This window comes from Botryllus schlosseri, chromosome 7, assembly GCF_051294905.1.
Source record: "Botryllus schlosseri isolate E-star chromosome 7, Bs_hap1, whole genome shotgun sequence".
In the NCBI taxonomy this organism is placed as follows: Eukaryota; Metazoa; Chordata; class Ascidiacea; order Stolidobranchia; family Styelidae; genus Botryllus; species Botryllus schlosseri.
Window position 1 is genome coordinate 28,051,575 of NC_137242.1, and position 20,119 is coordinate 28,071,693.

Genomic DNA, 20,119 nt, shown 5'->3' on the forward strand with positions numbered 1-20,119 from the left:
ACAAAAACCTACTCCTGGCTATGCTACTGTTCGTAGCGAGGACTCCGATCTGGCAACGGCCGCAAGAACAACACATAATAGGACGACCGACATTATCTTGCTGTCCGGCTACTATTTCTAATGTGCAACTACAACTAAAACTAGAAAACTCATTTTTCCAAATCCTCAACTTGAAGTATAGCGAGAGCTACTCATTTGTTCAAATACGCAACTAGAAGTAGAACTAATCAAAAGTCAGTAGTTAGTTGGCCGTCAACTAACTAAATTGTTAGTTTGTCCCAGTCTGGTTGTTAGCTATATCATATGATCGTGTGGATTAAAAGTGATTGCGACCGATTTCCACATTTCTGTGAATGCTAGTAACGCTAGTAACGCTGATGCTCAGATACTCAAATAGAAAAATGATTTATGCGCGGACGCATTCGTGATGAATTTGTTGGTACGCTGCGATTAGTTACGTTGTTGAAGCATGTTACAATTTCGTGACACCCGATGAAGATTGTCACTATACGCAAAGGATATTGGAATCGCTCACATGTACTAGACTAAACTGAAGAAAAAATTCTCTTTCGCCCCCATGGCTACACCAATGGCAATATCTTCTACCACGCATGACTCAATCCAGTCAACAACAATCATAGAACGGAGTCAATTATCGCAGGAACATAAGCAGTGAACGAAACCGCACGCTTAGTCTTCTTGCGAATATATATCATCAATCCCGCTCAATAATTTTGAATTATGAGTGATTGAAATGGTAGCGCTCACATTGATATAGAGCAGATAGTATTATATACAGTGCCGACAAAAGAAACTTTACATCTAAAACTTGCGTTATTGTTCCACACAGAAGCATCGTGTTACCCCATCGACTATATAATAATTAATATAGTAGGCCTACGTTCAAAACTAATGTCTGAATACACTTTACATTAAGGCCTGGCTCTGCGTGCTTATTGCTGCTTTACAGCCTCCTGAATAGTATGATCTCTGAAATCGGATAATTATTGTTCATTTTCACGAAATTCTGACGACTTTTTAAATCGATTCAAAAACTAGAATTGTTCGCAATGACGAGGTGCAACCTCGCGAAAAACATGATGCATCGACTTTGATAGAGAAGGGAGTTTCTATAGCCAGAGATATTGAGAGAGAAAACATATTTTTTGCCAGCATTCTGTATATAATGCATTCCATTGCCTGAAGGGCGATCGACCCATCACCAATTTGCGTCTTGCACGTAATTGGAGTACAATGCCGTGGACTTGATCACACAGTACTGAGAGACGTGATCACACCGCCATCGCCCAATAATATAATGTCGCAAAAATCTACAATAGTGGTGAGCTTTATTGCCAGCTAACGCAAAGTGTCACCTCCTCTGTTCAGCTTTAGGATATCTTGATGACAGTGATGAGAGTATCAATTTTAAAGCTTTCGGGCATCCGAGGGTGTCGGTGATTAACATTTGAGATATCCAGACACTAAAAAATTAACTTGAAAAAACAGACGGAAGCATTTTTATTTCACGTGCCATTTTGAAGCTTATACTTGCTACAGCGAGTGTTAAGCTCCCGGTCCGATTAGTTTGTTCTATCTGATTCATAAGCCTTTTATTCCTAATCCAGTCGCAGCTTTGATGGAAAACTCATTTCGGAATAGTCGAATCTTTTTAGTTTAGCAATGTTCAGTTTCGCCCAACTCTCTGGTGTGTGTATAGGATCGGAATGCAGATTACTCGCGAAATCATCCACGGAGCTCATCAGTGTTGTGGTGCAGAGTTCCTTCGTCGTATTACGCAATGGCTGGCTTACGTTTCGTTGGACGTGGCAGCCTCTGATGCAATCTCATTAGAATTTGATTGGACCGCTTTCGTTGAGCGTACGTCATCGACCTGAAATGATATTGCAACCATCAGATTACATAAAATGAATGTGATTTCATATGTTTTAATGAGTGTGACGTGCTAGTTAATTGTATATTCTTCCGGTAAAATCGGTACGGATGCGATATTAGGTCTGCACGTGAAGAATTGTTGCATCATCCTAACCGTAATACACAGACACGAGATAGTTGCATTACTGATAACGAAACCAGTAGATAGCCAGCATATCTTAAACTTGTCGAGTATCTCATACTCTTATATATCTAAAAAATTATAGATGCAACTTTTTAAGGCGCCTCTTATTAATGTTAAGTGCAACTTTCCCACGATTTAAGTGCAACAAAAACTTGCCCTAGTAATAAGCTATGATATAACGATGCATAATTTAATGACTCAACAACCTTATTGAACTAACTTATTTGAAAATCAGCGAGGAATATGATTTGTGATCGCTATCAATTGGGAACCATGCCGATATGAGACATTACAGTACAGCTTGTAAAGTATGGATTCGTGGCTATGGAATACAACGTACAAACTTTGCCACAATTAGTCAGCTTAATGAAGACCTTTGCTAATTCAAAGAACTCTAACATAGATCAGTTGCTTATAAGATAACGGAAATGAAGCATCATTAATCCATGTTGCTTATCAATTTCTAGTCGGATCATGACCGATGCTATAAGTATGCGCGTTGCTGGATTGCAGTTAACGATTTTTTCAACCGAAATTCCAGAGCGAAGTATTTCAATGATTTCATGATGGAGCAAACAGAAATCACCATGGAACGCCAGAGTATTTTCTCTAAAATGGCACGTAAGGTAAAAAGTTTGGGAACATCGGTATACATCTGTCAGAATTCCATTTGCTATTATAGCTTTTGGACGCAACCGATGTTTCACAATCTACGTCATTATACGTTTAAGGACGCGCATAGATACGTTCATCGATCAATCAGTATAAGATTGCGACCTTGGTAGGGATTATATTAAAATGAGATATCTCATTTACGACTGATCGCGACCAGATGCGGACAAACTGATGGATTTTCAGAATGTGCAACTATAGAACTAGAATTATTCAGTTTTCAAAACTAACAACTATAACTTGAACTAACGAGCTTTAAACATCCACAGCTAATTAACTAATAAGTGATAATACAAATTACTGAATTGGAAATGATCTTCCTAGAATTATTTGAGATGAAATCGGCATTTCAAAAATACGTGGTTTCTAGTTCAAAATGGTAGTGGTATATACACACCCAAACCCGCCCACTGGCTACACCTCTCTTAGTTCGTAGTGACGACTCCGAGCTAGCAATGGCTGCAAGAACATGACACAACTGAACACCGGTGTCTCGATTTAGGCCAAACGGCGACACGTGTTTTCTAGAACTGCTCACTTTGCAAAAGCCGCAACTAGAACTAGGACTATCTTGCCTTTCAAATTACACAGCCAGAATCATAACTTCTTAAAAACAGTAGTTGCTTGACCGTCAAGTAATTGGCAGTTTGTAGAAGTCCTATAGTGACCATTGTTCAAGCCTTCCAAACATTGAAACGAAAAAATCGTCAGTCCTATAATCATTTACCAATCAACAATAATCATATGGCTTAGCCTACCGTCGATTCTTTTACTGAGTCAGAAGTATCTCCTGGCGGTGAAGAAGATTTCTGATGCGTTGCTGCATTTTCAACATCTTCACCAACAGCATCCGCAGAGCCTCTATTTTCACAATCCCTCTCTTGCGTCTCGCGGTGTTGTGATGGCGGCCGTTGATCGTGTAAATACTTCTCAGGGTCAAAGTATTTGATCGAATTAGCTCTGTAGGCTGCATCATTCCCGAACGTAAGTTTTTCTGCAGATTGAGTGGAATATGCACCCCGTCGGTGCTGAAATATTGACAACAAGTTTAGTCATAACATATATAGATGATAGAACATCTCCAGATAAGCCTAATTTAAATGTTGGTGTGCAATATCGTAGATCTACTGACAAACTTCTGATTTGCCTTGGATCCCAGATGCACTACTCGGGAAGGAGGTCAAGGTACTATGGACGTGGTCATTGTAATCGGTAAGCTGTGAACTGATTATTTCCATTCGTCCAAATTGAACGTAGCATCAGTGGCGAGTATATTGAATCTATAATAATTGAATCAATATGAACTGGTAGAGGGCGTAGAGCTATATACTTGACTTCGGTACTGATGAGTTGATCATAACGTGATTAGAAATAATTCCGTCGACCATGCAACATGTATATTGCATATATTTTCAAATACAACTATGGGAATCTGCGCGACGATTCGCGAATGAATGGAGAATGTGTATTGAATTTGATTTGACACGCACCTGGCATTTTACGTATATCAGCACGGCAACGATAAGAATAGCTGAAAAATAGAGTCAAGATGAGAAAATGATCTGTTTTCATATTATACATGCAACATGCATACTGCATAGTTACAGCAGAGTCATCATAATATAGACATCGCGAGAATGTAAATTAACAAAAACCGGAGTGTCTCAATACAACGACTCGAATCTCAATCGTATTCGAATCATTGTATGCCAGGCCCTACGGACAATGTCTTGTATCACAGCGTTGCAATTGTCTAAAACAGTGGTTCCCAACGTAGGCGATATCGCCCCCAGGGGGCGAGAATAGCGAAGGGGGCGACAGGGGGCGATGGCGCGTTAAAACGGTTATATTGGAGTCCAGGACCGTAGCTGCCGCACCCCAAACCCCCAAATGGGATTGGAACCCGAGCTCAAAGGCGGCCCAAAATTTTTTTGTGAATTAACATAAATTATAGAGTATTATTTTGGAAATTTAAGCAACTTTCTCAAAAATTTTTCGCGCTGCGCGCGACGTAACGGTGTCGCATATCTTGCTTATTGGATACCCTTCCCCCCAACAAATAATACGCATGAGTTATAGAAATGCGCATCTCGGCGTCAGCCATTCCCACGCCATGACGCAGCAAAACATATGAAATTTCAGGCCATGTAACATCCGATTCCGAGAAGTGTGCCAGAACGAGAAAACCTTGGCGGAAAAGGACTCCATTTATGCTGACCGACTTCGATATATATACGATATACATTTATGTGTAATTGTCCACAGGCACCTAAATGGCTGGCGCCAAATGTTCCTTTCCTGGCAATCAGAACCCCACAAAACAAATGACGTCCCGCAGGGAAAATTAATTGCCAGTGCCGAAATACCAGTTTGAAATCGTGTGCGTCTTTTAGTTTAGTACGTATGGGCGATTTGAATATTTTTTGACGTAGCAGACATGCCATCACGTAACGAAGTCATTATACCCACGGGGCCGCCCGAATATGTTTAATTATTATTTACGGGCCCTACATTTCCAAGACACCTCACTCAGCTCTAACGGTAAATCTGAATACATGAGCAGAGAGAGGATAAAAAATTGACAGCAATATATATGCAATTCCCGATCATATTGACCGATTCAATCATGAATGATAGAAATTTCTCGCGCTTCACGCAAATTAAGCCGACTAACTAAAGAGTCCTACAATTTTTGCTGAGAAGTAGCGGTAAAGAGGTGTCGGTGGAGGGGGTCTGAGGGGCGAAGCCCCCAGAAGTTTGGTTTATCACCATATGGGGGACCCAAGACCAACGTTTTTTTTGGGGGGGGGGCTGACGAAGTGCTGTTACGGTCCTTTTGGAGTCAAGTCCGAGAAATGACCTTTTTTAGTCAAATCGCCGGTGATTACAGTTTGTATGCCCATTTTTCGGTTCCCAATATTTGGGGGGCGATTATCGGTGGGGAGCTTGAAAAGGGGGCGATGAGTCGAAAAAGGTTGGGAACCACTGGTCTAAAACAAAGCCGAATTTCATATTTGCGGGTTATCTGGTGCGCGTTCCCGTGACCTAACTAGAATATTCGGAATTAGCGTGTCAGGTATCTTAAATTAAGACCGATTTCAATTATTGCCTTTTATGGATAGCCAGCTATAAGATTGCCGAAGGAAGTAGATTTTATTCATTCGACTACGACGGGTTGGATTTATGCATGTATTGTAATTGTCAACGTTGAGAAACGCTGTGATAGAGAGATGGCGCGCAACTATATGATGTTGCATTGCTAGTTTAAACACCATATATATATATCCCAAATGTAAAGAGAAGGTACATGCTAACGTTACAATGCACCTCAGTGTTTGACAACTCCTGTATGTAGGCTACTGTACAGAATAAGAAGGAATCAAGCCTATATTAGCCACCAGCTATTTCACTTACCTGCGATAACCAGAGGTACGATGACTCCAATTTGAAGACCGGTTCCCGCTTCTGGATACTCGCATATACAGACGTTAATGCACATCACCTTTCCAGGAGCAGAACAGTTTAGTTTACCAACGTCAGTAGCGTTAACGACTTGTAGTTGCATTATACTATTTGCACTTGCTCTTATCTATGAAATAATAGAAAACTATTGAAAAGGGTAGCCTATACCTCAATGAACGCTGTCATATATATACACAGCCATAATTCCATTTGGTCGACATATTCGGGTCTGACGGGTATCCTCGTCTATGACTACTACATAAACACCCGAACGGGTCGAACAGAAGTAGGCAACAAAGATACTTAACGAAATTCCGAAGTACTAAATTTAGACCAGCGAATATCATGGATGATGAGAAATTCGTACTAGTTGAAAAAGTCCTAAGTAATATTCATCTACTGCAGAACGCAGTAGATCTATATACTTCGGTCTTCTTCCTTAGCTCTTCTACATTTCGTCTATTTAGTCTACATATGGCACGTACTCCGGTATTTCGATACACATAATTACTGACGTTCTGATTGCAGCTGCAAACTTCGATAAATCAACAGCCTCTTTTCTATTGCGATTGCGATACTATGTTCTTTATGCACCTGTGAATGTACTCCTAATTCCTATTCTATTTTTCAACTAATCACCTTCACGATAAACGCGCCGCTAATTGGCATTTCACACTAAATGTATATAGATTGGATACGGAATAGCATCTTTGCAAGGATACTTTGAAGTCAATTAGTCACCATCAATTAGGCGTGCGTGTGTTATCGATAAATTGTGATATTACAAGCAGTTGGCACATGCTACAATCAGACAAAACGTGATATACAGGGCGATAATTACCCACGCATGTCTTCGTCACATGACAGCTGCACTGCCGTAGCGTGTGTCATGATGGACGGCATTGTGATTTGGAACTTCTTGGATCAGAGTTAGCTGCCTGGCTACGCAATAGGGCTCTTCAAAAATGACTTTTTTTCTCAAATCGTACTGGCTACTTGATAAAATTGTTAGGTTACCTAATTTAAGCCTACACACAAAATTTGGTTCAATTCCAGCCAGTAACCGCTTTGCTACAGGAGAAGAAAGTTTCTATTTAGTATGTAAAAATAAATAATAAAAAATTTGAAAATTTTCTGTTCACCCCATGAAAGTGTTAGGCTGTCCATAGAAACGATGCTCACCAAATTTTGTTCAATTCCAACCAGTGGAAGCGGAGTTATTGCCGTCGAAAAATTTGGATTTGAATAAAATAGTATTTACGGTGACCGATTCTTTGTTTATTTATTATAGTTGTGCTCACCGTAAATACTATTTTATTCAAATCTAAATTTTTTGACGGCAATAACTCCGCTTCCACTGGTTGGAATTGAACAAAATTTGGTGAGCATCGTTTCTATGGACAGCCTAACACTTTCATGGGGTGAACAGAAAATTTTCAAATTTTTTATTATTTATTTTTATATGCTAAATAGAAACTTTCTTCTCCTGTAGCAAAGCGGTTACTGGCTGGAATTGAACCAAATTTTGTGTGTAGGCTTAAATTAGGTAACCTAATAATTGTATCAAGTAGCCATCAATACGATTTGAGAAAAAAAGTCATTTTTGAAGAACCCTACTACGCAACCCGGAAGTCCTGTCCTGGGCGTATGAGATCTTAACCCACAGATATTACTCAAGACATACGGAATATTTCAGTCGTTAATGCAAGTAGACTAAACAAGGAATCTCCTTGAGCACTTGTTTCAAGACACTTATATAATCGAAGTAAATTTCAACAGGAAGTAATATTCGTACGCCAAGATCTGGCGCGATAAATACACCAGGTCGGAATATTCGTAGACCCTGCAGTGTTAACAATTCTTGTGACCCAGACTAATATGGTTACTTTACTCGACCTACAGCTTTTCCTTGAAAATTGATAGGTTTTACTACCACTCTAGTATCCGAAAGTCAAAATATTGTATAGTACACGCCTGCTTCTTACACATTTGAGCAATCTGGCACTTGCTCAGCGGAGTCCTTTCTCGGGTTTCAATCTACAAATGTGCAACACATCTGTAGCCTATACGTTAAAGCAGTGACCTCATTTGGCCTGCGTAATTAGTAGTAGTCTGTACAATACTAAACTCCCCTCTGTCAAAGATTAGCAACGTCTGCAGAAACCTGCTTCTTCATATCTATTCGCAAAGGAGTGAAGTATAAACTAATACCTGCAAATATTTCATAACAGTGATTTGCAAAAGTCTTATCTCTAGAGAATCTAATTTGAAATTAAAAGGAATCTTGCTGATCATTTTTTCCAATCGAAAGCGGGAAGATACATGGTGTGGCGTCAGAATTACAAGTCAACACCGGAAGCGTATCTTTCGATTAATAAAGAATGTACCGAAGGAAAGATTGCATCATTTGCAAAAATCAATTACTCCAAGCTTGTGTAGTGAGTAGTGACTATACAATATACATTATTCAAGCATGTTCTGGCGGTATCGCGTGCAGAAGCAGTTGCATGCTGCACAGTTGTAGCACGATCATATTGGTCAATGATGATTTTCTATTCATTCCCGCTAGTTTCTGTATTATATGCTTTTCTTTCGGCCGTAGTGTTTGCCTACAAAGCATGCGCCGTATGCGAACGCGATATTGACAAGCATTTTCCGTTCCAGTTTTAATAACCACCATACACATATTTAGGACAAGCAAGCAAATCATTTTATTTAGCATTGATCAGTGCCATTTTTGATTCTCACAAGTGCCATTCGTAACAAATCCCTAACTGTTTGAAGCATAGGTAAGGTCGTCGCACTATCAATTTCGTAGTCAACTAAAAGCAATATAGACGAATCCAAAGCAACCAACACATACTGCTCATCAAGCAGACTTGGACAACTAGATAATTCTAGTTGTCTAATTTCACCAAATTAGATCGAAATGCCAGTTATCTAATTCTAATTTAATTTGGAAAAGCTGAAAAATTTCTAGTTATCCAAGTCTGTATCAAGCCCGTAGATAACATCGATCGTCAAACTACGCCAATGACCCGGAACAATGTCTACTATTGCCTGCGTTGTAAACCGTTATCTTTACTTGAACCAGAGCAGAGGTTTTGAAACCTTTTTGGACACGCCACCTTGATGATAGTGACAAATTTCAAAAAATTATTAAAAAGAGCATGCAGAATGTTTTGCAATCTCAACGCATAGTGTCATGGCATGGGGGGCTTGAACTGTTGGGAGAACTCTAAAATATGAACTTTCGGACTACACGGGAAGCAAAAATTACGAGTTGCAGGTGAATCGCGCACAGAGCGCGAAAATAATTCCGGTTGACTGTTTTGTCACAAATAATCATGCGCAATGGTAACTCGTGAAATATATATATTTTTAGCGATTTTGGTGTCTAATACTCTCTATTAGCCTACCTAGGCCCTAGTGAAGTGGTTCTTAACCTTTTTCATACCGTTACCCCCAAGAAGAAAATGACAAGATGCAATTACCCCTTTAAAAAATACCAAATTACAGCTGCACTCAATTAATTGTAAAACAACACAAAGTGACGTCATAATGCCTTTTAAAAAGATCAAGTCAATGTGAAGCTGTTTTTGCGTAATCCAGTGGTCACATGTAGGCAAAGCGGAGGATAATAGATAGCATCTCATGTAATTGTCATTCGCAAACTTATTGCGATATTTCGTTTTGATAGATACCATTGCAGAAAATCCTATTTCACAGCAATAAGGTGAAGGAAATTCAATCAGAGAGTTCAAATGCCATTATGACGAAGATTGGTTATTCATTTTGAAGGCGAACCCAAAAGGTTTCCAACATCTTCCCCTCGTTTCTTCGAAGGCATTTTGATGATGTCAGACTTAATTTTCTGACTAGACTAGACCACTACACTTTTCAATACTGACAGCAACATTTCTACGATATTGGTATTGCATTATAGCTGTAAACCTGAATTTAGATTCCCCTTGTTGTCTTTCAATATAACAACGTAACAATATATGATCCGCACTGCAAAATAAATTGGACCTACCTAGCACTATACTAACTTCATTCGATCCTGATATTCATTATCACTAGTGGTTACTATGATGTCACAGCAGGCATGGTGTGTTAAGTGAAACAAACTATATACAAGCTCGCAAAAATCTATGTTAGCCTACAGTCATATTTACGTTTGGAAATATTTCAGTGCAGCGTTATAACTTCGTAAAAATGTCAATTAGAATTACCCCCCGAAAAATGGTAAATTACCCCTTTGGGGGTAATTACCCCCAGGTTAAGAACCACTAGGTGCTACTATATTTTGAGACCCGTAAAAGGGGACACTTTCTACAAGTCAAAAAAGAGAAAGTTCATCAATACGCGAAATTTGGAGATTCGACTGCTAAAATTGTTGGTTTGACTAAAAACAGAACGCCATTTTTCTGACTCGACTTCCGAAAGACCCGTTCCACTTATAATCGGTTTGAATTGATCTTTATTGTATAGTCAACCTCGCCGTCGAAATCAATCCATATTTCACATTTATGATGGCATTTGTTAATTCTAGGTGTACGATCGCCTGACTCTTGAAGCTATTACGGAGGACAATTGCGAAAAAAGAAGGACTTTGGGTGTTCTCGTAGGGCATTTGAGACTTGTTGAAAAGGAGGACAAATCCTCCGAAAGGAAGATATGGTAACCCTATAACAGCGGTATAATATCATAGTACGAAAATATGCTGATTCTTCAGAAGATCCGCAAAGTTATCCTTGCAATATATTGAATGAGATCCATCCCCGGAATCTTGATACCTATAGTTTTAAAATAATGGCACAGCGTTTGAGAATACTCCAGATTATGGTTGTTGAATAAGTTGTTACCTGTCCGTAGATAGAGGGGTACATCTCTCCGCATAGATGGTTTCCATCTCCATCTTTGGGCCCATCTGATGTCACTCCGTGGAGATAATACCGATTATTTTGTTCGCAAACCAATGGTCCTCCACTGTCTCCCTGTAGACATAATATCATTGCGTTCATAATTTTGTGATAAACCATATCACGATACTTTTCATCGATATATTTGGAAATTTGACTGCACTTACGCCGCAAGTGTCGGCACCATCTTCCATTCCGAACGCACAAAACTGCGGAGACGAATAGGTAACGGGGGTTTGATATTGATGGCTATGTACTTCGGTAATGTCCTTGCATAGCGACCGCGGAATCACTGACATAGTTACAGATTGAAGGATTTCCGATTTGAGCTGCGTTTCTAATAGAACGGAAGCAAAAAGCATCAGAATACTACCGCGAGCTTATATGCGCGACAACATTAGTCTGATACATACCTGTTCGTCCCCATCCCAATACAGTGCAGTTCTTTCCTGTCATGGCGGAGCTGTCAAAATCGTGGTCCGTAGCAAATCCGTTTGGGGGAAGGCATACTGGTCGGATATATTCTGAGAATATCACTTGGTCTGATAGCTGAAAAGTTAGAAGGGACCTTGTTTGTATTCGACGCTATTCTGGCGGAGGGACTGTATCGCAGGCTGGCGCATTATGTGAGATGCATCCGACCTATATGCCTGAGGGAAAGCTCTTGTAACTCGAGGAAAGAGCTCTAACCCCTTTCAGTTTCGAGCGCCGAATTCATTAAACAAAATCTTCCGGTGTGACAGCATTTGACTTTGAGCCTATCTCCCCGCATGCCGATGTTCAGATGGCAATTGAATGGCAATGCCACTGACCTTTAGAAGAGCAACGTCGTTCTGGAAATGAGTTTCCTCGAAGTCGTGGTGCACGACGATTTTGGAAACTCCGTAATTTTGCTCGATTCCCGAAATGTCGCCAATATTCGTTTCCCCGAGTCTCACGGAGTACAGCTCCGGTTTCGTATAACTATGAGTAAAGATAAATTGATAAATAAATATCGAAATCGAAAAGAATTTAACAGAGAGGTATCGACGACTACGGAAAAAAAACTTCATATGGTCTTAGCTACAAGTGTTTAGAAATTGTTATTAGCTTACTTTTTGATGCAGTGTGCTGCAGTGAGGACCCATTCAGTATCGATGAGTGTCGCGCCGCATTTAAATCCATCCTCGACACCTTGTGCGTGATTGTAAAGATATGCCATCCATGGCCATTTGCCTTCTTCCTGCGCGTCATCACCGTCTACAGTAGTGACCAAAATGTATTTCTGTTGTATACTAACCCGACGACCACCGTCACATTCGTGATAACGTGAAGGCTGGTGTTTGTAACAGTAAATGAAGGGCGCCATTAGCCATTCATTAGCATTCAGGTTCTACTACTAGCGTGATGTATCATTTCTAAAGCCCTTTTATATAGTTTGTATGTGAGTTAGACAAAAGTGATCAGGCGTGAGGAGCTTGGTATTGCGTGATGGTGTCATTAACTGACAAAAGTGCATTGATGTCACGATATCATTTTGTAACTTGTTAAAACTAAACCTAACACTTGAAGCTCGAAATGCAAATGTTTGTTCTAATCTGGATCCGACACTGTCGCAGAAATTGTAGATTTGATCATCGTTTGTCGTACGAAATTGGTCATACACGATCTAGTTTAAACATGTGTCAAGAATTATATATATTTGCAAACTTACTTAAAATTCTCGTTGGTCTGGGATGTCTCGCTTCTGAAAAAAATATAAGTTTATAGTCGTGTTATTGTATTTTGTGATCATCATAGTAACAGCGTAGGCCTATGCTTAAACTAAGCATACCGAACATCAATATCGCATGTCCATTAGGGCTGTTCAAAAATAACTTTTTTTCCCCGGATTCCAGCATTTCACTGATTAAATTGTCAGGTTACCCTAAAAACACTGCACACCAAATTTGGTTCAATTCTAACAAGTATAGGACTCCGCAGATCCAATTAAAATTGGTAATTTATTATGAAAAAAAATTTCAATTTTTTTTTGCCAACCCCGTGAAATTGTTGAGCTGTCTTCAAAGACGTTGCATGACAAATTTGAGTCAATTCCGACCAGTAGAAGCGGAGTTAGGTGAGTTTTTCGATGATAATCCTCGAATTATTCTTGATCGGTGGATAATCCGCGATTTATCAAAAAACTCACATAACTCCGCTTCTACTGGTCGGAATTGTCTCAAATTTGTTTTGCAACGTCTTCGACGATAGCTCAACAATTTCATGGGATTGGCAGAAAAATTTGAATTTTTTTTTTAAATTTTCCATAATAAATTAAAAATTTTAATTGGATCTGCGGAGTCGTATACTTGTTAGAATTGAACCAAATTTGGTGTGCAGCGTTTTTTAGGGTAACCTGACAATTTAATCAGTGAATGGCTGGAATCCTAAAAAAAGTTATTTTTGAACAGCCCTAATGTACATGTCCAACAATTGTCAAATATTGTTGTTGCTATCTATAACTGTAATTAAGACAAAGGAAATCAAATTATTACCTCTTTGAACTCCGCATTCGAACCTGTAGTTGTTAAGAGCTCTTATAAGATCCGCCCGCAGCGTAGCCCGGATGCCCGCAGACGAAGACTGTTTTAACAATGAAATTACCACGAGGAGTACTAGTAGAGTTCTTGCTTGCGAAAACGGCACCATATTGAAAATCTGTATTGACTTTTGACGTTACTTTGTAATTTGATTAATTTGATGTGTTGTGACTCCATTTATATCCGCGTACCTTTTTTTCGTTTGTTGCGTTAATTTCTCTTAATTGTGAATATTGTCTTTGGAAATAGTTCATGACGAGTTAGTTGTTCTACGTATTTGATTCACTAAGATCTCGTGACCTCGAATGACTCTAATTTTGGGAATCCCCGAGTTTAACGAATTTTACCGACTTTGAAGATGAGAATCATAATCCTCCTATATCTCAAAGATGATTGGATGGGATGTCGCGATGACACGTAGTTTCTGTCCAAACGAAAAAAATCAGCAATTTATCTCACACAAAATCTACCTAAGTTACGACTCAGTAAATGCCGTCATCAAATATGTGTCATATTTAAATAGTTGAGATGATTGTCAAATCAAATACGAATGAAATACTACAGTTCTCCGAACCTCTGTTATTGACCTGACCACACTCGATTGATGGGGAATTTGTGAAAGTTTCCTACCCGTGTTAATGTGAGAATCAGCATCAGCATCCGCATGAAAAGGTGTTCAATGTTCGTTTTCGGTTGCGCAACATCCGACGATACCTAGTACTCCACAAGTGATATGAGCTAAGCGGGATTGCTTTCTGAATTTTGCGAATTAGGTTCATTATTAGTAAATTGTGGCTTGAATGATTCCGGTGATTCCATTTTTCATGGATGCAAATCATTTTTAAATGTCCGCGTGATAACACAATTTCATTCCACATTCAATCCATCCAATCCATTTCACATTCATTCTATCCGTCGTCACAATCTGACAATAGGAGTCAATATAGACTTGGACGGTTTCTGCGCGATCGCAATGCTCGCTGCTGTTTATTATCGAAAGAGTGCACGAGCACAACAATAATGGTTGTTTAAGGAGACGTTGACCGCGTTTCTAATTTATGCCTGGCCCATACCTTTATAGTATTCATGTATACTGCTGACCTATATCCAAAGGTGGTCAGTAATGAAGTACTTCTACTTTTTCGAAGTACTCAAGTAGTTTCCTCTACTTCTGGCACTTACTCAAGTAGATCTTTTTTTTTCGCTACTTCTACTTCTACTTGGTAATATTTTGGCAACTACTTACTTACTTTTCGCTATTTTCAGTTTTTCAAGTAGAAGTAGATTAATCCCCCCACAAGAAAGATATTCTAAGGAATTTCGGAGCTGTTTTCACGTAGTCAAAACATTTAATTTTCATAAAAGTCATGATATACCCAGAATTTTCGTTGTGCTTCGCGCACAGTAGATATGATGTGAGAATTGTGTTTTAACGAAAGTATCACTGAATATAATTTAGACACCGTGTTGTGTGGTTCCGTTCACAGCGCATTCTTACCTATGCACAATATTTCATCACAGTAAGTGTGGGCGTGGCCCCCCATAACGTTTTAAACTATCGTTTCGCACTTTAGCAATAACCTATTTTACCTCGCAGCCCATTACGTGTCCTAATCTGGAAAAGTGGACTGACCTTTTTTGACGTTAGACCTGTTTTAGCAGAGCACCGTTGAAACTTTCTGGACAGCAGACATGAAATATATTTTCCTCTTTTAGAAATAATATTTGTATTTTTCTTTCAATTAGGGGTATTATACGTTGAGTTCTAATCATAGTTTCAGTTCTTTTGTCTGGAAAACATGCATGTTGAAGTATAAAAGCAAGTCTTATACTTTCCGAAAATAAAGCTATATACTATATGGCATTTGTAAAATTTGCCATATTTTTTATTAACGCATACTAATCGCGCAAAATGTTAGAGCCGTATCCGACACAACTTCTTCGTATTGCTCTTCGACTGAATTTGGGACATTATAATATGCGGTAGGGCGCCATGCGATGATATTCTCTAAAACGGGGTGTTCGCGTAAACAAAGAAATAGCATCGCATTCCATATCTATACTATCATTTACATCCCGTGATATGGACGACTGCTTATTCTGTCAAAAATTTACACCTCCTGGGATGCATCAATATGAATCAAGCTCTCTACACCTTCCGCATACGTCAATTTGCAGCTTTTGACAGTCCATGCGAACGAATTACGATCGTTTTCAAAACTACTTACTTACTTGAGTAGATTTAAAGTCAGTCAATTCTACTTCTACTTCAAGTACTTTTAGGTTACTTATGAAAGAAGTACTTCTACTTGTACTTGAGTAGATTTTTTCGTCACTACTTATACTTCTACTTGAGTAGCTTTCTTGACTACTTCGACCACCTCTGCCTATATCACGGATTACTTTAGTTCTGATGCTGAGGCAAAATATTCCCCCAACACACTGAATATGAAGGGCTCCACAGTCCACACCTATGTTGAAGTTTTGGTAATAGGTTTTACCGTTACACCATTCAAGCAATTACTTCTAAATGAATACTAGTCCGACTTCAGGATTTCCGGACAACGACCTAACATCGACATCGCCTTATTCCGCCACATGTAACCTTATTTTGTCGCTCGCGTCTTATATTCTCTGCATTACTTTTCATTCAGTGTCCAGGCCTTTACTTCGCCTTGGCCAAGGTGGGTGAATAATCTCAAATACTACTCCAAGATGTTTCGACACCTTCCTATATTTTCATTGTATCGCTGTTTTGCGGTGTTTTGAAACAATGAAAATATTAATAAAACTGATTGACTAAACGCCATTCGCCTACCAAATTGGAGTTGTTCTCGCGTTAATTTTACCACTGTGATCTTGCCGTTATTATGATTTTGTGATGAGTAGGGGGATTCTTCTTTTTACCTAAAAACGAATGATTTTGACCTGGAAATGATAATTTTGATATTTTTTACTTTAAAAACTGGATTTTGACAAAATTTCGTCCTCGTGTTTGTAAATTAGTTGTTTTCGCACATAATGTTAAAATTTCTTGTTTGAGTTGTCCATCCTTACGAAGTAGTTTAGCCTGAAAAACCTTTCTGACTTGAAAACTGACAAATTTCTACATGAAAAACTCTATTTTAACGATTTCTGGACCTATGAAGTATTCCAGTAGTTACATCACGCATTATGGTATAAATAATTAAGATTTGTTGTAGTACAACGAAAGATGCTTTCCTGCATTCTCGGGTAGAAAGTGTCTGTCCTTATAAGTAGCTTGTCAAGAATGGTGGAAGAACGTTCAACAGCAGCAGTTGTTGGCTGGCAACACTGAAGTCGTGCATTTTGCACTTGTACGTTGCGTCATGGTTGTCGGTCAGAGTCAACTGCAGAGGGGTTTAGGAAGCTAAAACTCGTAACGCCAACTATTACATCCGATTGAAAGTGGAAACCGATTGAATTTTCGATCCAATTTCCAGGTGACATTGTCCTGTCGAAATTCGGAATTATTATCCTTTTCTCGAGAAACTATCGGATGAAATTTGAAATGAAACAAAACACTGAAATAATTGGAAGCTAAAGAAACGATTCACTAGTATTTCGTATTTAGTGTCAGCCGCAAATTATACACATATAAGAGGCCACGTCTTCTTGCAATGCAACATGCGTAAAAAGTCGGGTACTTCGTACCCCGCTTCCTTCGCTGTTTTACGTGACGGATCGCACACACGATATTTTCGACTTGCGTGTTACTCCCAGCGCTAAGGGATGAGTTACTAGCTATTGCGAACGACGCATTTCATGAGTGCAACATAATTGTGCGAAATATGGAACGCGTTATATATTGGTAAGATATACTATGACGATTTTATTATCTTGAATGCGTTCAATGTCAAATCATGACTTATTCCAACGTTTCCTCTTTAAATTAAATTCTCAACTCAAAGAGCCCAACATGCAAGACCTAATCATCGTCACGTCAGACTATTCCAGTAAACCTGAGAAGAATTGCTAAAATTGCTAAAGAGTGTATCGGCCCACTGGTTGTCGAAATACTTGCGACCATTAACACAGAAATAACAACAACAAGGTAATGTCTTTATTCACAATGCTACAAATCGCATCAGATTACTTTATCCACGACGAGCAACAAATGCGTCATTCTTTCTTAGCAATGATTTAGTAGAAATAAGAGTTCCCATGGAACCATGTATTAGGGATGGTGCTAACCCATCCCATGACAGGTTCAGGTTCGTGTGAACACAAACCGTTTTGAAAGGTTCTGTGTAAACGCAAACCTGTACCTATAAGACGTCACGCGACGTCACATTGCTAATTCCAACCTCACGTTTCAGTGAAGTGTAATATTTATGTATATTATAATGAATCAAATTTAACGCATTCGCGTTTAAGCTAAATATAGTGTATTCCTGACGACTCAAACGCATGGTCGATTGGTCAACACCGCAGCACGAATAAAATAAAGAAGTGTAGAATTATGGCGACGTACACCGTCGTGAAGAGCGGGTCAAGAACAACTGCTTCGAGAATTTTGGAGGTTTGGAAATGCATTTAATCGTGCCAATATTGTACGCGCTGTATTTCCAGAAGAATAGAATAGAGTAAGGCCGAGGCTATCATGCATACGCTTGATATTGCAACAGCCCTAGAAACTGTTTGAATCCTTCTGGCGTGGCGTGGTTTCGAAATTTCGGTTAATGTCAGGACAGGATTATGAGAAATTTCGAGAATTTCCGTCTCCTTTAGGCTTGTTTTTTCGTAACGCGTGAACTGGAGCCGGTCAGGATTTCCATCTACTTTTTGATTACGATAACTGTCAAGTCCAGGATCAAGAGCTATCGATCATCATCATCATCATCATCATTGGTTTATTAGCAATTTTATCAGTTCAATACACCACAAAAAATGCGATACAATGAAAAGACAGGAAGATGTCGAAGCGACAAGGAGTAGTCTATGGAATCTGACACCCACCTTGGCCTAGGCGATGTAAAGAGGAGGCATGCACACTGAATGAAAGTAAAGAAGATAGTATAGAAAAAGAAGCGACAAGAAATAGGGCGGCATGTCATGGGAAGCGAGATCGATAGGTCAGTCGTGGTCCGGTAATCTTGAGGATGGACTGTATTTATTTAGTAGTAATTGCTTGTATTTCGACTTGAATGTGGACATGCTCGTCGACTGTCGGATGGCCGGCGGGATACTGTTCCACACATCAGGTCCGGCATATTTGATAGAGCGATGATCTTTTCGGTCGATCATATGATATTTGGACGACGTGGACGCGCGTGTGTTGTAGGGGAGATGTGGTACCGATGGATCACTGGGACCGAAAATACTTTGAAAATTCTCTATGATAATTCCATGATTACACTCCGTGAACTTGTCTACAATTGCATGCTGGCAAAATCTTTCCTCACATAGAAAAAAATTCGACGTGCGCGAGCAATGGGGTCTCTCACAGATGATTTTTGTTTTAGGGGGTGTAAACTAAATTTAGATCGACATATGCAGTTTTCTTTGTAACCTTCAACACGAACAAACCAGCAATCATTTTATTGTGAAGTGTAGGGCTTGCATCAGGCTATATAATGGCACCTATAATTTTTTTCAGTACTTTCCTTGAGTGGACTTTTTTTCGATTCATGTATAAAATTCGTAGGGTGGGGACCGATGATACAATAGTCAAATCAAGCAAAATAATCAAGCATACTAATCATGAAAAAATGAAACATGCATACGTACAGAAAATCTTTATGTAATAATTGCATATGATGTTTTATCGCTATAACGAGGTATTTGGAAGTCACACTGTCGATTTTCGGGCAATATGTATGTACCCTCAAATTTATAAGTCCGAGCCTAAATCGAAACGTGATTTTATGACAACATTTGAGTTAATAATTATTCTATTTTTTGACAGTTGCGACCAAACATTCTTCTTTGGCTTGCTGTAGCTTAGATTATAATACTGAGTAAGAAAAGTAGTTACATTTGAGTTTTTTAGGGTATATGTGTCATAGGTCCCCGGGTCGTGTGTCATTGGACCCACCGGGTGGGGACCGATGACACGTTCGAGCAACAAATTTTGAACGTCCATAAATATTTTTTGAAAAGACGGATATTCATGTATATGTGCGCGATAGCTAGAACTTGTATCGAAGTGATGAGCCAGCAAAAGATCTGCTGTTTTCGGCTGAACATTTCAGGGCCAGCGATCATTTTCCGATTTTTGATCCATCGGTACCACATCTCCCCTACTTGTGCGCTTTTGATTCCGAGGTAAAGAAGTCATTGAAGTATTCGGGGCAACGACCGCAGTGGAACTGATACATAAACTTGGCGATTTCTAGTTTCCGCATATCTTCTATGTTTAGGACGCCGAATCTCGTCAGCAGCGACTTGTTGGATGT

The 20,119-nt window shown here is 39.3% G+C and overlaps 2 protein-coding genes across 2 annotated transcripts; both read right to left on the minus strand.

Annotated features, from left to right (window-relative positions):
- Positions 1–982: 982 nt before the first annotated feature.
- Positions 983–6,453, minus strand: LOC145443409 (uncharacterized). Its single transcript, XM_080321378.1, has 4 exons — positions 6,167–6,453; positions 4,243–4,283; positions 3,511–3,780; positions 983–1,894 (listed from the first exon to the last, which is right to left on the minus strand). Exons 1-4 carry the CDS (start codon positions 6,315–6,317, stop codon positions 1,811–1,813), a joined length of 546 nt encoding a protein of 181 aa, XP_080177504.1. The 5' UTR covers positions 6,318–6,453; the 3' UTR covers positions 983–1,810.
- A 4,227-nt stretch (positions 6,454–10,680) lies between these two features.
- Positions 10,681–13,848, minus strand: LOC145443667 (serine protease 41-like). The gene is made up of 8 exons (XM_080321604.1): positions 13,656–13,848; positions 12,833–12,865; positions 12,234–12,378; positions 11,952–12,102; positions 11,553–11,688; positions 11,307–11,476; positions 11,083–11,214; positions 10,681–11,013 (listed from the first exon to the last, which is right to left on the minus strand). The coding sequence occupies exons 1-8, from the start codon at positions 13,807–13,809 to the stop codon at positions 10,966–10,968; spliced, it is 969 nt and encodes a 322-aa protein (XP_080177730.1). The 5' UTR covers positions 13,810–13,848; the 3' UTR covers positions 10,681–10,965.
- Positions 13,849–20,119: the final 6,271 nt, after the last annotated feature.